We start from the raw sequence: 22,809 nt of genomic DNA on the forward strand, positions 1-22,809 counted from the left end.
CAAAAATAACCATAAAACTAAAAACTTTACAGAATATCATAAGTTTGATACAAAACATAGGAATAAATCGAATGGTGATACAACACATTGTATAAACCGATCGATTTGCAAAAAGGAATACTAAATCTATTGAAACCCTAAACCCTAAACCCAATTCAAAATTATACACAATAGATTGTTACCAATAAGGAGTATTGGTAAATCTTGAAGAAATTTGTTTTGATGATGCTACAAGAAGTTTTAGTTGAACAAAAAGCTTTTGAGAATACAGTGTGATCTGAGGAAGTTCCAAAAGCTTGTTCATTACATTGCCTGGTCTTGTGAAAAGGAGAAGCTCGCGCTTTGTGGGTCAAAGGTCGGAGCGGTTCTCTTCAAGTTGGCAAAGTTTCTGTTCTTCCGGTTCGTTCGTTCGAAGGAAGGTTTTATCTGTTTTCTGTTTCATTCACTCTATTGTAAACTTGTGAAACTATTTTTAGTGAAAACGTTAATCACTTTTTATAGTGATTAACAACTGGACGTAGATTCTTTTGAATCGAACCAGGACAAAAATTCTGTGTTGAATTTTCTTGCTCTCTATACTCTTTACTGTTTTATACACATCAACTGTTTGGAAATTTGTCTCTAAGTAAATTAAATTTATAAAACTGACCATCTTATTAAGAGTTTGACTGAACACGCTTTCCGCTTTATAAGTTATTCCGCTGTGCAAAATTCTATAACGGTACCGATTTTTCCAACATAGATGACCGAGCAGTACTACAAAAAAGAAGGAATTTATCCATGGCCATAAGCCCTCGGTAACGACAAAAAGCCATCGATAATATGCGTGTCGGAAACATTACTGACGGCTTTACAACCTTCGGTATTACCGAGAGCTGAAGGCCCTCGATAATTGAAGGCGAAACTAGATACTTTTAGTGACGATTTGATGTCGTCGGTAATTGGAGGCAAAAAGACTTAATAGGTTTTACCGACGGCCCCGTCGGTAACGTGCACTTATTTTTAGTGCAATTTATTTCTGCATTATATCCAGACCTGCAAATAACCAATCAATAATCGACAAACATCAATTCAGCCAGCCATTTCATCCAGGCAATTCAAATGCAATCATTCAACATTCATATTCATCTTATACTTCAATCATTCTAAGTTTCAAAAGTTCCTAAATCCAAAACAAAGTTTGATAATAGAAAACTAACTTCAATATAACTTCAAAGTTTGACAAGTTTCTAAGGGCAAAACAAAGTTTTTAAATAAAAAACCTAACTTCTAATGTTTTCAAAAGTTCCTAAATGTCTAATATTCATCATAATCATCAAAATCATCATGATCTTCTTCTTGGATAAGTGTGGTCTAGGAAGGCTGTTGAGGTGGGCATGGCTGCTGGGATGATGATGGGGCGGACTTTCCTTGCTGAGGTATCAATGTCCTGGCCATATTTTCAAGATGGCCAAATCTGGCTAGAAGTGAATCATAAGCCTCTTTACTAACGACATTGTTGTGGTCAAATGTGCCGGAGGTAGATGGTTGATGTTTGAATATGCCTCCTCTTCTAGCACTGTAATAGGAGGCAAGTTGTCCTACCCCATACAGTCGTCCTTTCTTCTTCCCCCCGACGACCTCAACCCAACATTGGGTCCTGATCATTTCATCGTCAGCATCTACTCTAGAGTTAGCATCAGGTGGAGATCCCCCCTTTAATCTCGCCTATGTCAATCTCGCAGAAAAATCTTCCTGTTAAATAAGATAGAAAACATTAATAACATGAATTTGAAAGTGTGAAACAAAAATAAAATAGTACAAAATTGAATGTTGTTAAAAAGTTTACTTAAAATGGTCTTGCGAGACCTCTCATCAACATATTTGCCAGTTTCCTTGCGAATATGAGTTTGTGTAAACACCTCATCAACATGAACAACCCGTCCAAGCTCCGTTGCTTGTAATATTTTAAATAAAACATACGAATGACATATATATTAATTTCAAAGTACATGATGTTATAGAGTTATTGATAAGAAATGAATGCAGATTTTTACCATACGAATCGCATGTTCATGTGTAGTGATTAATCCTCCAGTATGCAATACACCACCTTTTTCTGAAGCCCTATTTTTCTGGGCGATAGCATATTTAATGCGGTACTGTGGCGAATTCCAATGTGCCAGCAATGAATTCCATATGTGCCCCCCTACCCAATAAGGGCGTTGTCCTGCGATCCTTGCATCTCTAAACATTTCTGACAATCGGTGAGATGCTTTCATGTTAAAGTTTTTCTTAATTTGAGCTTCATGCTCAGCTGCCCACTGCACCTTTTGTTGTTACAATAGATAATGTTAAAATAAAGCAAATGAAATTCGTATTTGAATATGGTGATGCAAGATGATTAAGTAACGCAATGTTTTACCTTAAATCTCTCACAGAACAGTTTTTTGTTGTCGTCTGAGATTACTCCCCATGATGCCCAGGGTTGAAGAAATTGTTGCTTAATAGACCTAGTGATGGCTTGTGAAGCAACACTAGAAGGAAGAAACCTGAAATATGAATGTAAGAAATTATGAATCTACAACCATAACAGGACCAACACTTTAATGCAAATACAAGACTAAGAAGAAGATATGGTATTACCCTTTTCCACATGGCTCAATGAATGGTCGATCATGAGGAGCAGGATCACCCAAATCAATAGGATCAACAGGATCAACAGATGGTTGGTGTACATTTGGAGATGGTATAGGAGATGGCACTACAGTAGGAGTGGGTCCTACAATTGAAGGAGTGGGCCCTACAACATAAGGATTGGGCACTACAGTAGGAGGTGTGGTCCCTACAAACTGAAGGTGTGGGCACTACAGTAGGAGGTGTGAGCCCTACAACTGAAGGAGTGGGCACTACAATAGGAGGTGTGGGCCCTATAATTGAAGAAGTGGGCCCAAGAGAAGGTGTAGGCGTCGTAGAAGGGGGTGGTGGACGTGAGGAGCCAACGTCTGGTAGAGTAGTGGAATTTGCAAATGGTATCGTCGACAAAACGAAGGGTGTTAAAGTGCCACTGGGTCACGCTGCTACATAAGGCCACCCAAGGAACGTTATCTTGTTATGAATAGCTTTTATTGAGTATTTCTGGAAATGAAAAATATAACTTTTAAATGATTTTGCATAAGTAATATATATATATATATATATATATATATATATATATATATATATATATATATTACTTTAATAAATTTAAAAGTTATATCTAAAAATGAATTAAACCAGTAATACAGAGGAGAAACTTTTACAATCCATTTCATCATTTTATTTCCTATACCACCTACACACCAATATTCGCTTTCTCCTCACTTTTACAACATGGATCATCATAATATATTATCAAATTATTCATGTATACTGGTCTATTAGACAAACTATACCAGAGAATATGCATAAGATAATCTCCCCAAAGTTCAGTTTGTGTTATTTGAATATACACAAAAGAGAAAACCGACAAAATTATACCACACCGAATCTGCATGCTCAAACACATGTCACTTTTTACTTAAGGTGTTAAGAAGATATGCAGTAACACAATTAACACGAAATATCTATAATTTCAGTTTGGTAAAAGATAATTCACTAAGTGATGATGGTGGTTCATGTGGCTTAATAATGCAAAATTTATCACAGAACATCCTTCTCATTCATACAGCACCAATAAAGGCAAAAACTCCTTATTTTTATCACTGTCACCGATAAAGGCAAAAAATCTGCTATGGGCTATTGTTATGTTTGTTATTACATTCCTCTATTTTCTGTTACGCATTTTCTATTGCATTCCTTTACTTTTTGGTATGCTTTTGGTTATTTTCCCTTATATATAACCCGCTGTAACGAATTATGACGAATGAACAGAAAGTATCATTCATCTCGTTTCTCTCATTATTCTCGGGAGGCAATATTCTTGGCCTCTAATCCAACAACTCTACCCAATCACCTACACATTGTCACTACACCCTTGGCGAAAATCACACGAAAGTGACTGAACCTAAAGGGAAGGGTCTAAGACAGGAGCCCTCAACCTTAGATTGAGAAGGTGAAATGCATGGTCAGCTACAACCACTATAGCTACTCTTCAGCAGGCAATTGCCTCCTATTTCTGTGATATTAGATCAAATTACAACGAACAACATTAACTTTTATCTTATCTTAGGACCTAGTAATCCAGTTCACATTCTAAAGAAATTCAAAAAGATGAGTAAGGTCCACCACAAACCCTATTGGTCCAAGCCCACAGTTTCCACCGAATAACTCCCTTCCCCCCCCCCCCCCCCCCCTCAAATTTTGAGTTTCAACACATAGGGTCAGGTTATACTACGGGGTAACCCTTCAGAAAACTCAAGGCATCTCAAGCACTCAACCCTTAAACATAAAGGGAAGAACAACTTTTTTCATATTAAAAACAGACATTTAAGACAAGAATCACTTACCAAGGAAGCATATGATTTTAACAAGGGTTTGGCTAGCTGCCAAATTGGCTTAAAAACAAAAGGTGAATCCACAAATAGTACTTGATCCAATCGCTTCAGATAGTAATAATAAAATACATCAAACTGCCAAAAATAAAGAAATATATTAGTTGTTGTGCTGCTCTTTGCATAATTTCTTTCTAGTGAGGCACTATGGTTCAAACTACATTAGGTGATGATGATTCAGACTTCTTAACTGAATAATGTTTGGCAGATATTAAAAACTATTACCAAGAAAGTCAAGAATTTAAGATCGGCATTTTCTGTTCTGAAGCCTCTGAGATCAACTATTCCAAGTAGTTTTTCTTTCCCAGTTGGAAGCTTACTCAATGCCTTCTCAATTAAGAAATCGCACAGCCTGTGACAGAATTATTTGTCCACATTGTCACAAATAGTTATCCAAAGGTCACGAGGCTTCCGGTTATATGTGAGGTATATACATAAACTAAAAAAGTTAAGTACAATATGTAATGTGTAATGTAGAAAGAGAGATAATTGACAAAAGTTGATCTTAGTTATTATTAAAGTGTAATGCAAATTCTAGAAGAATGTAGAAGCTCCTTAAATAGAAGAATTGAAATGTAATACAAGTTCTAGAATATTCTAGAAAAACCTAAGATAGGAAGAAAAATCAAGAATATTCTACATAGGTAAAAATCTAGAACATTCCACATAAGTTGTGGCTAGTATGTTCTAGAATAATCTATGGGTCTATAAATACCCATGAACTCTACCATTTGATGTATGTAGCCAACATCTATCATTTTGTATGAACCAACATCTACTACAACTAAAGACGACTACAACACATCTTCCAACTACTACTTCTACATTCAACTATCTCTACATTTTCTCTACCACATCAACTACTCCTTTCACAACCTTAAAATACTAACAGTGGTACCAGAGCTACGTTCGGTCATCTACTGGGCGTAGATAAAATTTTCAACTACCTCAAACAAAGCTATAACTCATTCTACTACTTCCAAATATATTCTCAACACATGGCTACTACTAATCAAACATCATCAATTCCAGTACCTATTTTCAAAGGAGAAAATTATGATTTCTGGAGTGTCAAAATGAAGACATTCTTCCGCTCTCAAGATTTATGGGATATCATAGAAGAGGGATTCACTATTCCAGAAGACACCTCTACTCTTACTGCAGCTCAAAAGAAGGAGTTGAAGGAAAACAAGCAGAAGGATTCAAGGGCTTTATTTGTTCTTCAACAAGCAGTTGATGACACAATATTTCCAAGGATAATTGGTGCCACAAGTGCAAAACAAGCTTGGAACACAATACAAGAGGAGTTTCAAGGAAGTGACGAGGTACGCAATATTAAACTTCATTCTCTAAGACGAGAGTTTGAATTATTAAGAATGAAAGAATCTGAGACCATTAAAGACTACTATTCTAGAATAAAAGAAATAGTTAGTCAGATGAGAGCCTATGGGGAAAATATTCTTGACAAAAAGATCGTTGAGAAAATTTTAATTTCTATTCCCCAAAAGTATGATGCAATCACAACTGCAATTGAACAAACAAAAGATTTGGCTACATTGTCAGTCACACAACTAATGGGCTCTCTTGAAGCTTATGAACAAAGATTGAAAAGGCATGAAGAAGACTCGGTTGAAAATGCCTTTCAATCAAAACTAAAATTACGATCTCAGAATAAAGAATATGAAGGAAATAAAAGTAGAGAAGAAATTTCTAGAAATAAAGAAAATCCTAGAAACTTCTCGAAGACTCGCCAAGAAAAATATCCTCCATGTGGCATATGTAAAAAGACAAGTCACTTGGAAAAAGATTGTTGGCATCATGGAAAACCTCAATGCCACTATTGCAAGAAATTTGGTCACGTAGAAAAGTATTGTCGTAATAAAAATAAGTATCAAGCAAACTTTGCGGAAGAAGATAATCAAGAGAAACTCTTATTCTACGCCAATCAAGAATCTTCTGGTAGAGAAGGAAGTTGGTACTTGGATAGTGGATGCAGCAATCACATGGCGAAAGATCAAAGCATCTTCAAAGACATTGATAAATCTGTCAATGTCAAAGTTCGGCTAGGAAATGGCACCACAGTGGAGTCTCGAGGCAAAGGAACTGTCATGGTGGAGACAAAGAAAGGTACGAAATTCATCAAGGATGTTTTACTAGTTCCAAATCTTAAAGAAAATCTTTTAAGTATTGGCCAAATGATGGAGAATGGATATTCTCTTCATTTTGAGAAAGATACATGCAAAATTTATGACAATAAAATGATAGAAATTGGCCAAGTAAAAATGGAGAAGAGAAATAGAAGCTTTCCTATAAGCTTCAAACCTGGAACTAATATTGCCATGAAGGTAGAAGTTGATGACTCATGGCTTTGGCATAGGAGATTTGGCCACTTCAACACACATGCCTTAAAACTTCTATATACGAAAAACATGATGAGAGATCTTCCATGCTTGAAGGAGAATAATGAATCATGTGAAGGATGTCTCCTCGGAAAACAACATCGATTACCATTCTCGACAGACAAAGCATGGAGAGCAAAAGACTTATTGGAGTTGATTCATACCGATGTTTGCGGACCGATGAGAACACCTTCACATCATAACAACAGGTATTTCATCCTCTTCATTGATGACTTCTCTAGAATGACATGGGTCTATTTCTTAAAGGCAAAGTCAGAAGTTTTTGGAGTATTCAAGAAATTCAAGGCCCTTGTTGAGAAGCAAAGTGGAAAACAGCTAAAAGTACTTAGAAGTGATCGTGGCAAGGAGTACACATCTCACGAGTTTGACAAATTCTGTGAAGATGAAGGCATAGAGCGACAACTTACAGTCGCATATACTCCACAACAAAATGGCGTGTCAGAGAGAAAGAATCGCATAGTTATGGAGATGGCAAGATCAATGCTGAAAGAGAAAAGTATGCCTAATACTTTTTGGGCTGAAGCAGTTTACACTGCAGTTTATATTCTAAACAGATGTCCAACTAAAGCAGTCCAAGATAAGACTCCTATTGAAGCTTGGAGTGGGGGAAAGCCATCGGCTAAACACCTACGAGTATTTGGATCTATCTGCTACATACATGTTCCTGATCAAAGGAGGCACAAGCTTGAAGACAAAACTATACGAGGAATATTTTTGGGATATAGCACACAGTCAAAAGGCTATCGAGTTTACAACCTACAAACTAAAAAGCTCATCATCAGTCGAGATGTTGAAGTTGATGAAAATGCTTCTTGGAATTGGGAAGAAGAAAAAGTTGTTAAAAGCAACATTCTACTTCCAGTGCAACAATCTCAAGAAGAAACTCAAGAAGAGGAAGAAAATTTAGGTACGCTTTCTTCACCTCCACAACAAGATTCTTCACCTGAATCTAGTCCAAGAAGAGTAAGATCTTTGGTAGACATATATGAAACTTGCAATATGGCTATGATTGAGCCTAACTGTTATGAAGAAACATCAAAGCAAGAAGTATGGTCAAGGAAATGGAGGAAGAAGATCAAATTGAAGATATGTTACCAAGACAAAGATTTGAACTACTGCACACAATGCTTGGAGTTACCGAATTTGCATTAAGGAGGAGTATTAAAGTGTAATGCAAATTCTAGAAGAATGTAGAAGCTCCTTAAATAGAAGAATTGAAATGTAATACAAGTTCTAGAATATTCTAGAAAAACCTAAGATAGGAAGAAAAATCAAGAATATTCTACATAGGTAAAAATCTAGAACATTCCACATAAGTTGTGGCTAGTATGTTCTAGAATAATCTATGGGTCTATAAATACCCATGAACTCTACCATTTGATGTATGTAGCCAACATCTATCATTTTGTATGAACCAACATCTACTACAACTAAAGACGACTACAACACATCTTCCAACTACTACTTCTACATTCAACTATCTCTACATTTTCTCTACCACATCAACTACTCCTTTCACAACCTTAAAATACTAACAGTTATTCCAATAAAAGAAGTTGTCTTCACTCTCAAACACTAGGTTAAAATAGGAGTTCTTTTTATTACTCTGTTCTGTCCTATCCTCATCAACAATTTAGATTTTATCTACAAGGAGAGTTTATCAGAGAAAAAGTAAGATAGAATATATATTTTTTCATCCTCATCCCACAACACACTTAATTAGCTTTCATAATTATTATCAATTTAATCTTATGATGGATTGAATCCTAGCAATCTAAATTGTATTACTTTATTAAAATATAAAACATAATTATGAAGCATGTGAGTAGTATAGTGCGAAAGGAAGGGGTTGCTTAGAACGTAGAGGAGTGGAAAAAGAGAAAAAAGCATTGCAAAATGGGATAATTGGATATGATTTTTTGCAATGATTTGTCATGCCGATCCTTATCACTTTGTGCTGGAAATAAGTAATTTGGTAGTTTGAGAAGGAAATAAAAAGCAGAATGTCGGATGTATCCAGAAGCAAATACAAAACATAAAAGATACTCACTATATTTGATATCACATAATCGTGGAGAAGTAGATTTGATAAGAGATGATTGATAGAAGTACTTTTGTTTTTTGAGGTTAGATTGAATGAAAAGAGAGGGATATAATGATGACATCACAACAGTTGGGAATGATGAAAAGAAAAAAAAGATTTGATGCAGAGACTGATGCAGGATTTCTAGATGAAAGAATTGAGAAATTTGAAGCGGCACGCTCCAACAAAGAGATCTTCGTATTTTTACAAAATGAAACAGATTTATGGATGGACAAGATAAATTGGATGCAAGCAACCCCTACTCCATTGATCTCAAGCATAAGCTATAGGAAGCTAAAGTAAAACCTGCAGTAGACAAAAGAATGAACCAAAGATTGTTGGAAGACTGATCTTGTTTAAACATGTCCAAGGCATATAGCATATTTAGTTAGTCTCATTAGTCAATTCATGCTCAATGCAAGAGAACCTCACCTTCAATATGCAGCATACAGAGTTTTAAGCACTTCACTAGTTAGTTACTCACACTAGTGGTGCCTAAAGAAGGAAGCAGTTGAATTTAATCGCAGTTTCCAGTTAAGCATCCAAGAATCTATTCATTCAAATATCCTCAACGACTAATATCCAAAGAATGTTGGCACCTTCAGAAACTCTAAGGCCACACAAAAAGAACACAATTTCTAACACACCACAATGACAAAGACAAAACAACATGAAAATGAAAAAAAGAAAGAAAGCAAGCAATATTCAAGTACAATTTCTTCTCGACAAAAATTCAATTTTGAAAAAAAACTTACCTCGAAAGTAAAATGGACGAAGATGCCAGCCTCTGTAGACCACGACCACGAACTTAATAAGCCCACATCACCTCGGTGCCGTCTAGCCAACCTCGATGACCCACCACCACTACCGCAAAACGCCGACTAGCACGACCCACCACCCTGCCGGAAACACCACGCCACCAATGACCACAGCTCCGCGGGAGAATGCCTTAGGGTAACAAAAAACGGACTAGGGCTTTGGTATCGTTGGAGGAATTTTTGAAATTTGGCAGAGGAAAGGGGGAATTTCTGAAATTTGGGCAGAGGAAAGGAAGATTAGGGCTTTGGTATCGTTGGAGGAGCAAAGGGGAAGGATTGGAGGGAAGGGTTTTGGGCGACGAAGAATACGACGAAGACTAGGGCTGGTGGAAAAATGAATTGCAGAGAGGGAACAACTTAAAATTCTTCGAAGACATTACCGAAGGCCTCTAAGCCGTCCGTAATTGAATTCACCACTGCATTACCGAGGGCTCCTAGGCCGTGGGTAAAAAGCCGCCAGAAAAACGCGCTTTCCCTGTAGTGATAACTTAAGCGATAGGATCTTTGCCTTCCACAGGATGATCATCACAGAAAACTGAACGGACAAGACAAGACAGAACAAGAAAATATGGTAAGCTATTGTAATTTAATTATAAACACATATATGCATTTCATGCAAGTTCAATCTATATGAAGTCGAACGGTACATCATACAACAATGAATACAATTCATCACATACAACCAAAACATCATCATTCATATAAATATATATAAACCGAACACTATGACTTGACCATCCGGATTGTATGAATATGTGGCTATAGTCGTCCTTGCACTTGTGGTAGTGTAACAGTTGACACCAATCAAGCTACTACCCAAGGTTAATCCCATATTACCTACCTCGGCACCTTGAGGCGGTAGGACCTCCTGCCATTCTCACCCATGATTTACTCCTCTCTACTTGAGAATGAGTAACTCACAAAATATCAGGATGAACGCCAACTTAGCATATCCATATTCATACTTTACAATTCCACAACCATCCATGAGACATTCCTCCTTGGAATTCTCTTCCATAATATTTGAAAATATAAATCTTCAATTAAATTTTCACAAAATAAAGAGAAAACATGTGAACGTTGGAGACCGAACACCTTCACACTACTCAACCAAGAGAACTGAACGATTCATAAAAGACAAAACAGAAGAAACTAACCGAACGCTATTATAGGCCTACCACCATAGAAACCAACTACTAGGAACTTAGCCCAACCCAAAGAGTTTAAACCACACACTCATAACTCAAACTGAAACTCTTAAAAAAAGAAAACTTATACAAAATACTATACTAGCCCAAGTACTTAGAGATTATTGGATACTCTATCTAAATCGAACATCAGTTTAATATTAGAACACTGCGATTAGACCGAACGGTCATAAACAGATAATACCTCTAATAAACCGAACCCAGTTAATGACTGAGTACATAACATAGCCGAACGGTCAACAAAACAAATCTCAGAATAACCCTTCTTAAACCAAAACAAGATATTTTTCTTAATTTCTAAACCTCCAAACGTGATTTCTAAGTTATTTTAAACCTATTCCACTTAACCTATTACACACTGCTCACCACTCCCATTTTCACACACCCTCTTCTCCAAACTAGAATTGACCGAACGTTCTACAACAGGAAACTCCAATCCAGCTCACATGTCTCGGCCAACCACAAAATTTGAATACAATTCAATCAAACATGCCATCATTCATACATGCAAGCATTCACACATCAACTTCAAACACAGAAAAATATAATTAAATCACTAGCTTCCCTTACCTTGAATAAACTAGGCACTTCCACCACTTTGACTAACCAGCAACCACTTCTAAAGCAACTTACTACAATTCTGATCGGTAAAATGGACCAACCAGAGGATCAAAAACAGAAACAGGTTCAGAGAGAGATAGATGAAGAACACATGCAAGCGGAACAGTGCTTGCATGTTCTAGAAAATACCGAAACTTAAAAAGGAAGAATGATTTTACTTACCCACTTCACACATAACCTAGATTGATGAGAAAGAACTTCTTGTCACCAAAGAAGAATTCAAACACGACCTAGATGATGATCAGAAGAAGAAGAAAGTGAGGATTTTTAGAGAGAATGAGGAGAATTGTAGAGAGAGGGAGGAGAAACTCTGAAGTCTGGAGAGAAGAGGTGCATGCAAAAGTGGCTCAATGTTTGAAAATTTTACTTATATACTACCGTCAAAAACTGATCGGTCAACCAACTGCACACACCTGTCTTCCACTTTCTGAATTTTCTAAACCCTTATACCTACACTTGGCTTCACTAGTGCATAAAAGACCTTTAACGTCATCCTTTAGACGTCTGACCCTCGAATATCCAACGTAAAAAATGACCGGTGGCATTTTTTGTAAATAAAACAACTATTTAGACGTCGGTTATGGAAGGGCCTGACGTCTAAATACTCAAATACGTCGGCTCCTCCGAATAGACGCCAAAACTAAATGAAAAAGTTTAAAAAAAATATTTTTTTATTTTATTTAGACGTTTGTTATGGAAGGAACTGACTTCTGAAGCACTTTAGACGTTTGTTATGGAGGGAACTGACGTCTAAACCCTAAATTCAGAAATTTAAAAAGTCACTTTTTGACTTCATTTAGACGTCTGATCCCGTCATTCCGATTTCTGAAGCACTTTAGACGTCTATTATGGAGGGAACCGACGTCTAAACCCTATATCCAGAAATTTAAAAAGTTACTTTTTGACTCCATTTAGACGTCTGGTCCCGCCACTTCGATTTCTGAAGCACTTTAGACGTCTGTTAATTGGGGGAACCGACGTCTAAACCCTAAATTCAGAAATTTAAAAAGTCACTTTTTGACTCCATTTAGACGTCTGATCCCGCCACTCCGACTTCTGAAGCACTTTAGACGTCTGTTAATTTGGGGAACCGATGTCTAAACCTTAAATCCAGAAATTTAAAAAGTCACTTTTTGACTCCATTTAGACGTTTGATCCCGCCACTCCGACTTCTGAAGCACTTTAGACGTCTGTTAATTGGGGGAACCGAAGTCTAAATTTTGGCATTAAAACACCGTGAACGCGAGACAGCCGTTACGCGCACTCATTGTTCATCATCTTCGTCGCATTTTCTCTCTACGGGTTATGCTTTTCAGGTTCGTTTTATCACTTTTGCACCATTTTAAATTAATTTTACTCCGATTACATCACTCTTTGATGCATTATCTTTCATTTGATACGATTAAAATGCGTTTTCATTGGGTTTTGGTGCAGTTATTCTCGTGTCTTTAGGCGACGTTCTATGGCGGCGATTTCTTGCGTTTTGTACTCCTCCAATTCCCTCCACTACGTTTTTAAAACCATCCAATAAAAAAAATGTACAATACATTCTCTTCAACTAAAATATAAAGTTGTAAACTCGAATCACCATGACTCAGGAGCAACCTCAGAAACGTCTAACCTATATGGATCGGACGTCTATATAGACGTCGGACCTACATAGATCGGACATCTATATAGACGTCCAACCTATATAGGTCCGACGTCTATAGAGACGTCAGACCAGGGTCTGACGTCTAATTAACGTCACCCATATAGACGTCGGACAGAGATCAGACGTTAAAAGCCCAAAATAACAGATGTCTAAAGTCCTTTTTGCACTAGTGCTTCCACTACAAGCTGAATTTAATGGTTCTGATAGCTTACTCGTTTAGTTTTCAATTTTATCTCTAATAAGTAATTTCTTTAAATTAAAATAATTATATTTCTAATTTTCTCATATATTTTAAAATTTAATCGTTTCTCTTATATGATTTTTTTAACTTAACCATTTTTTAAAATTAAAATGATTATTTATAAAAAAACCTATAAAATAAATAAAAATTACTTTTTATTATAATAATTATTTATATTTATTTTTATAATTATTATTTTATTTTATTTTTTATCACAAATAAAACTGAACACATTATACCAAAATAAATATATGTATATGTATATATATATATATATATATATATATATGTGTGTGTGTGTGTGTGTGTGTGTGGGTGTGTGTGTGTTGTGTGGGTGTGTGTGAGTGTGTGTGGGTGTGCGCGTATGCGTGTGTGTGTATCTATGTCTGTGTGTGTTTGTGTGTGTCTATGTGTCTGTGTTTGTGGGTGTGTGTCTGTGTGTGTGTCTATGTGTGTCTGTGTGTGTCTGTGTGTATGTGTGTGTCTGTGTGTGTTTGTGCGTGTGTTTATGTGTGTGTGTGTCTGTGTGTGTGTGTTTTGTTAATGAATGGCAACGAAGAAGTGTAGGCACAAGTTTCATTATTTCATCCCATGTTTCAATAAAAGTTCATTCCTTCTTCATCTTCGAAACTAAAGGATAAAAGGTATAAATTTTTGTCTCATTTGAATTGGGTAATGGTATATTATTATATAGGCTTAATTACCTACTTAGTCCCCATGTTCGGAGGTAATTTGCTGTTTAGTACCCGGTTTTAAAAATGTAGGCATTTGATACCTATGTTCGGAGGTAATTTGCTGGGTATCAAATGCCTACATTTTTAAAACCGGGTACTAAACAACAAATTACCTCTGAACATGGGGACTAAGTAGGTAATTAAGCCTATTATATATTTACATCGATACTCATTTTCTTTTTTTTTCCAAATACCAATTAAATTATGATATTTGAATGTTCACATATATATGTTTATTTCATCCAGTCTTTTCATCCAAATTATGTGAGTAACCTATTGTAGAAATTTTGAGATCAATAATTAGACCATGCAAACTTGAAATGTTCTTTTTTGTATACAAAAATTGCCCGATCAATTTCTATATCAGTCATGATATATATAATAATCCGAGCACTATTTTCAAAGGAATACTCGAGTTGGTCCTATACATGTGACCCGCTATCAAGAAAAGAATTGCAATAGCTAAATGATGGTGTATAATATCGGTCAGCCATAGACCTCCAGTTACTGGATCTAATCCTCCACGAAAAGTAAGAAATTCTCCGTATTTTTGGGGAATATTCAAATGAGTGTCCTCGAAACAATTAGATACATCTTTGAACAAAATCGTACAATAAATAAATGCATAATTATGATAAGAGGAAAAATACCTTAAAGATTTAACACTAGTACAAAAATATTGTTTAATGTCACGCATTCAACGTCCAACTACTAAATAGCGAATGTTAAAAATGATCGGTGACATTTTTGCAAATAAAAGTTCAATTTAAATGTCGGATCTATTCTTGTTCGACGTCATTTGGTTATGAGACATTGGATCTTGAGAAGTTTGATGTCCTATTGGGTAAATTTGGCGAAAATGCTTAGTGTGAAGGTGAAAATGTACTTACGTATGACGTCGAATGTCCTAGAATTAGACGTCAAAAGGTTATAAGACATCAAATGCCCTAGAATCAAATGTTATATGTTAATGAATTCAATAAAAATTTGTGCAGGAGGTTGAAAATTTATTCACTTTATCTTAGCGTGAGACTCTCTTCTCTGCTCAAACTTTTCTCGAACAAAGTTTGGCGACCAATACATGAATCTATCTTTTATTTGATACAAATTCATGTTGATTAACTATTTTAGGTATGATTTTCGTTTGTTTTGACCGATGGTGTTCTTGTTCTTCTCCTTCTCCTCCATAGGCGCATGTTGCTTCCTCTCTCATTGGTGGCAACACTTTATTCCAACGAACCCACCTTTTTGAAGGATAGTTTTCATTTTCAAGAACTACATCTAAGCTTTATGTAGAACTAAGAGTATATTGAAAACAACTCCAAATGACCTGGAAATTTGATCAAAGCACTAAAATATCATGAGAAGCCCCCACAAAAAAGTTTAGATCAAAATTCAAAGTCTAAATATTTTAAATATATTTGTAAAGTTAAAAAAAAACAAAATAAATTTCCGAAAAATAGAAAACAACATTTTGTACAGAATCTAGAAGGATTAGGTGGCTACGTGAGCCACCACGGTATCATAATTTTTTCTACCCCAAATGCATATATGATAAAGCAAATCAGACAACCGGAGCAAATGTTATGGTCGTTTAAAGATTTATAGTTGTTCACTCTTCAAATAATTTTTATACTTCACACAAACCCAAAGTAAGAGCTACTGTTGTTTTTTTTTTTTTCTGAACTAGGGGTTCTAATGGAGTGGTATAAAAATATTCAACCAAAATCAATAACCATAGCTATCAAAACCAAAAATCACAAGTTAATACTACTATTGTCATAGCTTTTGTGTTTTGTGCTTTTGCTTATAATCCATAGTTCATGTTATATAAAATACAAAAAACTGGATGACATTTGTTGTTTTTCTGCTTTTCAGGTATCGTAGAGATATAAAAATATATCACAATTAATTAAAAAAAATAAAAAAATTGCTTAAAGTCAAACAATGGCAAAATTCAACGTTAATTGACATCAAACATAAAGTAATATCCAACGTCAATTTGCTCTATATTGGGGACATCAAATTCCTCTGTGTCCAATGTCAATTAACATCAATTAACATTGTATTTTTTTTAAATACGACATTAATTAAACCTCTTTCGATGTGACATTGGTCTTGAGTTCGACATTAAGGCCGAAAAATACCAATATTATAAGATGTTTTTGTACTAGTGTAAAAAACCTTATAATGCATCGAACCGTCCAAAAATAATGAAAATTGTTTAATCAAAACAAAAGTTCTTCAAACAACAAAAAAACAGTATCAAAGATAATAGAGTTGATGATAAGTTTTTATGTTACTTATTCAAGTAAGTTTATATAATTGAACACTTAAAATTTTTCATCTAATATAAGCAATAAATAAAAATATTAAAAAATAACATATATAATCAAATGTGTGACCCATAAATTATTTGATTAAATTTGATAACACTAACTTCAACATAACGGTTAAGATATGTCAAATATTCTATTAACGGATATTAGACGATCAAATATTATGTTAGCTACAATTTTGATATTATTAAAATTTGTGCAGATTTTGTGCACATGTCCTTTAATGGATGAAGAATTATAAGATTATATATATATATATATATATATATATATATATATATATATATATATATATATATATTATTTTACTCTTTGAAATAATATATCAAAATTCTTTTTTAAACATTTTAATATGATATCAAAAGCTAAACACTGATCTCCTTTATGATTTATCCTTTATGATTAAGATTTTGATAAGAGGAAAACTTGTTAAAGATCTAATTGAACATTTTCATATAAAACAAGTCAAACAATTGATAGAGGAAAAAAAAAAGTATATTATGATCCCATAATAAGTAATACAGTAGAGTCATCAATCTTTCCATGACAAGCTCTATCTTTAACACTTATAATTACATTTAATTTTTCCTAAAACACATACAAATAACAAGTATTCTTTAACCGACATTATGGTGATGTGCCTATTAGACAACTCCACAAATTAATTTTTGATTTAAATATCTTTTAGTTTCTCAAATTTAAATAAGTTTGTTTTCGGACCTTTAAATTTAAAAATATTTTTTCTACTCAACATAAGGGTAGTTTGCTGTAATATTATTTTTCTATTTAAAATTTTTGTACATAAATATCATTTTGAGAGGAAATATATATATATATATATATATATATGATAGGATGGTTGATTAAATGCACAGAAAAATGATGCTTTAACCATTAATACAGCCACTTAACAATCATATTATAAGAATATAATAATATGAGTAAATAATTCTTAAATGAAACAAAGTTACCAATATATCACTGTAAAATAAATAAAAAATTATTACGGAAATCATTTATAATTTGTTACACACGTAGCACTAATCTTTAATTGTATTTAAAACAAAGCAATTTTTCCAAAATAAAAAAATCAGGCCAAAAATCTAATTAAAATCTGGACAATAAAAAAACTTAATCCAATGATAAGAATATTTAAACCTTAATTTATTGATAAGAAAAAGGATCAATAATAGTATACAATCCATTGTAGTTCAAAGCCTCTAATTCCATTCTGAAATCGAATGATCTGTTCCCACAACAGTCACCATGCAACATCAGTGTAGACTCGTTGTTTTGCCCTAAACCAGTTGAAACTTTGGCCACACCTTTATCATTACTTTCCACAGAAACTATCTTTTTGATTTGCCTTAGCAATAAATCGAAGTCATCTTCGCTCCTAACCAAGCTAAGACGCACATAGTGCTTATCAGCACCAAATAAACTACCTTCTCTCCCAGTAATGTTTACTTCTTTCAAAATTTCATAACAAGAACGGTCTTGTAAAACTGATGTTTCACACTTCAACCATGCAAAAGCTGCAATAAATATCAAAATTGTCAGCAAACTTTTAAACTTCACTGATGCCCCCCATTAACTTTTAAATCGTATATTCTTTATGTAAAAGTTTGTTAGTAGCTGGTTTATATAATGGCAAGAAAAATGTTCTTTTTGTAATACAAAAACGAGATGCATTCGTTAGATTGTAGGTTTATCTTAAAAATTATAGCTATTTTTATGATAGTTAGTTAGGTATGTGCAGAAATTAATCAAAATTAAAATTGATAGATAGTATATTTCAATAAAATGATTAAAAGAAGGTTTAATTAAATTTTAAATCCCTTATAAATTTGAATATTTTTAATTATGTCTTTATTAATTTTTTTTATTACTGAGTACACAATTTTTATATCTGCTATTTAATAAGTGTGTAACATGACTATTATGTTGTCAATCATCTTACGTACTTGTCTCAGTATTAATATAAAATGATGTTGCGATTATAATAAAAAGACATGTGATTTTTATTGTTTTTATTGAAAACATGTTAATAACAAACAATTCCATTAATAGTGGTGGCGAAGATACTCTCTTAATCATTATATGTGATGATATGAAAGCTATGGAAGAACATGACAGAATAACAAAATTTGTTATTCAACACATTTTTAGTGAGAATAATAAAAGTCATTCATTATTTTATATTAATCATAGTATTATTTTATATTAACTGTATAACCTCACATTTCATAACGCATATGAAGAAGATAATAAAACAAGATAATTAATGTAAAAAAATTAAACAGATATTTAATTGAAAATATAAAATTGAGTACCCAATTGACAACAAAATGATTAGAAGGGACTCATTAAAAATAGTAAAATTTAAGAGGAATTTCCTTTTATAATTATTAATTTAGATGGAATGGAATTTCCTTTGTTTTGTTGTATGGATGTTCCCGAGTGGTGATATCTAAACAAGAAACTACATATATACCTGGAGAAGGTGTTCTGAATTGCTGGGAAAATGAACAATATTGAGGCTTTAAATTTTGAGTAGAAAATCTTTTTGATTGAGACAAGACTTTGCTCAACTTAGTCCATCTGTTTTTCATTGTGCTGTATCCGAATTCATACATTGCCCTTCCATTTCCAGATAGGGCTACCTTCAAAAGCTTCAACACTCTTAGTTGAGTCTCTCTAGAAACACCATAGGTACTCAAGTCCATGTATGTTAACATTCGCTTGTAAACAGCTTCATCCTTTATTATTGCCCACCTAACACAAATCAATACACACATATTCTATTGAGAAAAATTTATTTATAAATGAAAATTTCAAACTATATGATACTATTTATGATATGGAATGTATAGAAAGTGAAATAATTGGACTCAGTTTTATGTATATGACTTACCCAAATCGGCTTCCAGCATGACCAGTTAGCTTAGAAAGTGTAAATATCATCAAATCTTCATCTGCAGGTGCTGTGATAGGTGTGAAGTGAGGCCAGTAGTAGGCAAGGTCATGAATTCTCTTCACAAATTGACCTTGAAGAACAGCTTTCTTCATATCCCCATCTGGATTGTTTGGGGAAGTCACCAACTCAATGAAGGTTGAATTTGAACTATCATTCTTCCACATAGATGCCTCTTCATTGAATTTATAATCTTCAGAATTGAAAAATTCAGTTTGCTCTTTATAAACCTAGCAAGTAATAATGAGTTAAAAAGTGCCTTATAGTAATAATAATAAAAAAAATTAGGTCTTTGGATCAGAACTTTACTGGGTAATATGGGATTGAAGCTACCACTTTTGCAGGTGAAGATGAAGCATTATTTGAAGAAAGTGCATGCACTGCAGCATTAAGAAGATGGGTGGCACCTGCTCCAAATATTATGTATTTTCCATCTGTTACGGCATTTCCAACACTTGCATGGACCTTTTGAATGTGTGCCTTCAACTCTTCTGAGATGAGAGAGCCATCACTGTATTCATAGCTCATACGATGCCATCCTGCAACCACCACTGCACTGCTAGCTGCATTTTTCATCCAAAAGGGTTCCAAAAAAGTGGGATCTCCACTGCAGAAAATACACAAAATAATAATTATTATAAGTTAATTCAGCTTGTATTATACAAAAATTAGATACATAGTATGTCCTATTAATTTACCATGAATGATGTGTTTATTAATTAACTTTCCTAAAATAAGAACTGTCTAATCATATTTATCAATTTTTAATTAATTAATCGTGTAAAATAATTTATATTACATAAAATTAAGTGTGTGAAGCTATCGAGGAGTATGTGTGCTTTTCATTGGTAATTTCATCTCTATCTTCATTTTAATTCCTATATATATATATATATATATATATATATATATATATATATATATATATATATATATATATATATTAACTGAGTTCATATTTTTCTTAAAAATATTCAATTCGCTTCTTTCATTGCCTTAACTCCATTTAAAATTAATGTGTAGTGTTAACATCTTTCTTTTACTTTATAATCCTTATAGATTTATTTTTGTTTTCTTTTTCCTTCACCTAACGACCTTCCTAAACTTCCATCTCCCACCACCATCTATTATGCTCTTTCATTCTCTTCCGACCTTCCAAACGATACGGCGTTAAGCCAATTTAATAAATAGAGTTACATTGAGTCTTTTAAAAAATTACATATGGAATAGATATAAATATAAAAACAAAATCACTAGCGCTTCTATTATATATGGTAAATTAAATATGGACTAATAAGTATGTTATATATCACACCAACCACTGCTTATAAATTAAATTAAAAAATTTTAAAAAAATACTTGAAAATATTATTTTACTGGTACTAAATTGTTAATTAAAGTATAAAACACAAATGTTTAAAATTTTACTGGATATTAATTAAGGTTTGAATTCTAAGGTCTATATATAAGGAAACATTAGTTTCAATAATTCGAAGCATAAAATTGGGTATACCTAATTGATATTTTAACATAAGGTATTTTAATAAGTAGAGTTGCTCCAATTGTAATTAAAATATGCAACACAATTAAACCTATTAAATATTACAACTACACATCTTCACGTACAAGACAAATGCATTCAAACCTACGCACTATATACCATGATTTTAAAGAAAGTTTGTATCCTCAATCTAGTTATAATATCTATTTTTGGATAAATACTATTTCACAAATGCTTATAAAATAATAGATAAATTAAAATATTCTTTCTAAAATCTAAAATTAACTTATGCCTTTGATAAAAGAAAGATTTTAAAAAATTTAGTAAGAGAGAAATTTTATAAATTAATTTATACATAGAAAAATTATAACTAATGTTATTTGAAAATTTATCCAAACAAGCCAAATGTTAAGGTAAGGAAAAAGCTAGTACTACAAAGCACAAATATATATATATATATATATATATATATATATATATATATATATATATATATATATATATATATATATATATATATATATATATATATGTATGTATGTATATGTGTTTGTGATGTTTTTAGAGCACTATATATATTTATATATTTGATTTATGAAATTTATATAAAATAATTTTTCCAACAAACTACACATAAAGTGATGTTTATATTGAATATGTTTTACTTCTTATACTTCTTATTTATTAGGGATTTGAACATCTCATATACTCTATTTAATATATAATTTTTTACTTATAAAATAATTTCAAGTGTTTTTCATATAATAAACATAATTTCATTATTGAAGACGATGTTTTACACAATTTTCATGAAATGTAAAAATAAATATATAATTTAATTTAAGACAAAATACAATTTTTAAAAATAATTTAGAGAAAAAAATATATATTTAACTTTACTATATTATCTGTTTAAGAAGGTTATATCATGAACCATATACTTATTTTGGATGTTTTTTTAAAGATTGAGACCGTTATTCCTCTCTCTCTCTCTATAGAAAGCATGAGGCAATTTATGTTGGTTCCCTTTCAAATCAAATATTGCCTGAGCCATCTGAGTGTGTGAAAACCACAAGAAGATAGTAAGGACAAAGATTAATACCTATCTGCATCAACCATGCAATCAGGTAGAAGTTTTGAGCAGTCACTTCCTCCATAACACATGTTGCATTCACAAACTGGCTTGCCATGAAGAACTAAACCATCCAAAAAAGCCTTTCCATGTCCAGAACATGAGATAGATGACACAGCTTCAGCTTCTGCCATAGCTTCTAGCGTCCAATTTTGCTTCCATCTGTTGCACATGTACATGCCAACTAACAAAATATTAAGTGAAACAGAAAATGTAAAAGATAGAGAATACTTTAGACTATGAACCCTAGCCATGCTACCCCTTGCTTTCTCATTTTCAGTTTCATCCTCATTATATAAGCTGCAGGAAACATCAAAGCAAGTGCAGTGGAAACATTTTGTTATCGCCAATTCACTCGTGAGAAATGAGTATTTTGCATTAATTGACCTTAGCGAAACACTGTTTTAGTCTCTTAAATATATATATTTTTAACTTGTACATATATATACATGCAACATGCGTGTAAAATATGCCTTAATTCGAAGTTTAAGGTTTTGAACACTATTATAATGGCAACTAGGCCAACGTAATCAACTTTTAAGCTAGAGGTTATATGTACTATTAATTAATCGA

The 22,809-nt window shown here is 33.1% G+C and overlaps 1 protein-coding gene across 1 annotated transcript; it reads right to left on the reverse strand.

Annotated features, from left to right (window-relative positions):
• Window positions 1-1,353: 1,353 nt before the first annotated feature.
• Window positions 1,354-22,490, reverse strand: LOC148199460 (tryptophan aminotransferase-related protein 4-like). Its single transcript, XM_088112679.1, has 10 exons — window positions 22,207-22,490; window positions 19,913-20,210; window positions 19,544-19,833; window positions 19,124-19,404; window positions 17,828-18,164; window positions 4,737-4,863; window positions 2,626-2,831; window positions 2,405-2,531; window positions 2,037-2,309; window positions 1,354-1,707 (listed from the first exon to the last, which is right to left on the reverse strand). Exons 1-10 carry the CDS (start codon window positions 22,488-22,490, stop codon window positions 1,354-1,356), a joined length of 2,577 nt encoding a protein of 858 aa, XP_087968805.1.
• Window positions 22,491-22,809: the final 319 nt, after the last annotated feature.

This window comes from Vigna umbellata, chromosome 4, assembly GCF_029865625.1.
Source record: "Vigna umbellata cultivar VRB3 chromosome 4, Vumbellata_1.0, whole genome shotgun sequence".
In the NCBI taxonomy this organism is placed as follows: Eukaryota; Viridiplantae; Streptophyta; class Magnoliopsida; order Fabales; family Fabaceae; genus Vigna; species Vigna umbellata.

Excerpts from the sequence above, each read along its gene's own strand:
- LOC148199460 (XM_088112679.1), bottom strand. The coding sequence starts at position 22,490 with ATGGCTAGGGTTCATAGTCTAAAGTATTCTCTATCTTTTACATTTTCT. Across the intron at positions 2,832-4,736 it reads TTAAATTCTTGACTTTCTTG|TTTGTAGGGACCACACCTCC; the intron begins GTAATAGTTTTT and ends CCACACCTTCAG. Across the intron at positions 1,708-2,036 it reads ATGAACATGCGATTCGTATG|GCGAGATTAAAGGGGGGATC; the intron begins GTAAAAATCTGC and ends AGATTGACATAG.